Genomic DNA, 2500 nt, shown 5'->3' with positions numbered 1-2500 from the left:
TTCGCAGCCGGGACTTCGTATCGGCAACACGCCCGGCTGCATTCCGGTTCCGAAACAATGAGGCGGCTTCAATTCGCTTCACTTCTGAGGCGCGGTGTGATGCGGCCTCATTTCGCTTCACTTCACGGGTCAGTGTGATTCAGCTTCAATTCACTTCTAAAATGCAGTGGGCTGCAGCTCTGCCTCACTTAACAAGCGCATTGGTGCAGCTTCACCGCGCATCACCGACACAGTGATGCAGCTTTATTCTCCTTCACAAACGCAGTGTGATGAAGCTCCACTTCACTTCACAGACGGCTTTACGCAGTCCCACTTCTCTCGCCGCGCAGAATAAATGCACTTCCGATAGCCCGGCATTCAGACGCATTATCAACACACGGACCTTGGTTGCGCCGCCGAGATAGTGACATAAGGGTTAAAATTGCTTGCCGTTGTTAGCGATTACGTGCGTGTGACGTGTCCTACAAATGAGGGAAAGGGCGAGGGTAGGGCGGAGAGGGAGAGAAAGGCGAAGCAAGGAGACGGGGAGAGAGTGGATAAAGATGATGGAAGGCTAGGACAGTGAACGTGGATGAAGAGGAAGGGGGGAACGAAACAAAGGAAGAAGGGGAGAGGGGAAAGGGAGGATGGAGGGGCGAAACGAAGAGAGGGAAAAGAGGGGATGATAGAGGATGGGACGATTCGAAGAGAGGGAAAGGCAGGCAGGAAGAGGAGAGAAGGGCTAAACGAAGAGAGAAGAGGAGAAGAGGGAAAGCGGGTACGTGTGCGAAGGGAAAGGATGGCGTACTTAGACTGGAATTTGTGCGTTATTGCCTTTTGTTTTGGTCAGCGGACCGTGGCCGTTTTCCCCCTTTTCCTCACTTTGCAGTTTTGTTTGCATTGTCAATTTGTTACTAAGGTTTATATCACCCGCTGGGATTACTTCTGATTATACCATATGTTGTTTTTTTCCGAATTATACAACTGCCACTCGGCTTATACCATTTGAACAAATTTATTTCTTCATATCACACCACATGGATATATTATATCGCTTTGCACCACATTTCGAACTGAAACGAAACAAGAAGTAAAATTCCTTTTCGAGTAAGAAAAGAAGATAAGGATCAAGGTATTCCAGCAGCTGATAAGACTGATAAGATTATAAATGCAGAGATATTCCTAACACGCGACCTTCTCTCCGCAGGACAAGGAAAGCACCGACTATGAACCCAATTGCGTCTTCAAAGTGGACGAATATGGCTTCTTTGTCTACTGGAAGAGCGACGGACGAGTAAGTATCTTGGTGGTTTTTGTTCTTTCTTCCTTCTGTTTATTTATTTATTATTTTTTTTTTTGGGTGGGGTGGGGGAGGGGGCTTTTTGTCTCCCTCCCCTCCTCCTCCCTTCTCTCGCTTTTATTTTGCTTTCACACTAACGTTTTTCTTTTAACCCTTTCCCGCTCTCTCTCTCTCTCTCTCTCTCTCTCTCTCTCTCTCTCTCTCTCTCTCTCCCTCCCTCCTCTCCTCTCCTCCTCTCTCTCTCTCTCTCCCTCCCTCCCCCTCTCTCCCTCCTCCCTCCCTCCCCTCTCTCCCCCTCCCTCCCTCCTTCCCCTCCCTCCCTCCTTCCCTCCCTCCCTCCCTCCCTCCCTCCCTCCCCTCTCTCTCCCTCTCCCTCTCCCTCTCCCTCTCCCTCTCCTTCTTCTCCCTCCCTCACTCCCCTCTCTCTCCCTCTCCTTCTCCTTCTCCCTCCCTCACTCCCCTCTCTCTCCCTCTCTCCCTCCCTCCCTCTCCCTCCCTCCCCCCTCTCTCTCCATCCCTCTCTCTCTCTCCATCCCTCTCTCTCTCTCCATCCCTCTCTCTCTCTCTCTCTCTCTCCATCCCTCTCTCTCTCTCCATCCCTCTCTCTCTCTCTCTCTCTCTCTCTCTCTCTCTCTCTCTCTCTCTCTCTCTTCTCTCTCTCTCTCTCTCTCTCTCTCTCTCTCTCTCTCTCTCCCTCTCTCTCCCTCTCTCTCTCCTCTCTCCCTCTCTCCCTCTCTCCCTCTCTCTATCTCTCTCCCTCCCCCTCCCCCTCCCCCTCTCCCTCCCTCTCCCTCCCTCCCTCCCTCCCTCCCTCACTCCCTCCCTCCCTCCCTCCCTCCCTCCCTCCCTCCCTCCCCTCTTTCCCTCCCTTCTTTTATCTTTCTCTGTTTCAAGTCCCAAATGCATTGTATAATAATCCCAAAGGTCCACGTATATATTGACAAAATTCCCTCGAATTCTACATTTGTACACAAATATTGCTAAATACACATGCACACTTACAACACAGATGTCCATGAACAGATTTGTGTGAACAATGTCACATTTCTCCTCACATGTTTTACTCACAGAACTGATTTAAGAGCAGATTTTGCTGCACACCGAGTGCGCAAAAACTGTCACTGCACGCTTCGTAAAAAAAAAGAAAAATGTAGATCTCAACACGCGGCCAACATATATAAATGGCCTCGGGAATGTGTACAGATGAAAAAAAGAAAAGAA

General features: G+C 50.0%; 1 protein-coding gene across 1 annotated transcript in view; it reads left to right on the top strand.

The window, feature by feature from the left end:
- LOC125036840 (1-phosphatidylinositol 4,5-bisphosphate phosphodiesterase-like) overlaps positions 1–2500 on the top strand; it is a 207172-nt gene that overhangs the window by 172634 nt on the left and 32038 nt on the right. Inside the window, exon 3 of the mRNA XM_047629717.1 lies at positions 1187–1273. Coding sequence (XP_047485673.1) covers positions 1187–1273 — 87 coding nt within the window. The remainder of the gene's footprint in view (positions 1–1186; positions 1274–2500) is intronic.

The sequence above is a fragment of the Penaeus chinensis genome, chromosome 22 (genome assembly GCF_019202785.1).
Source record: "Penaeus chinensis breed Huanghai No. 1 chromosome 22, ASM1920278v2, whole genome shotgun sequence".
Lineage (NCBI taxonomy): Eukaryota > Metazoa > Arthropoda > Malacostraca > Decapoda > Penaeidae > Penaeus > Penaeus chinensis.
This window is presented reverse-complemented; position numbering and strand designations above follow the sequence as displayed.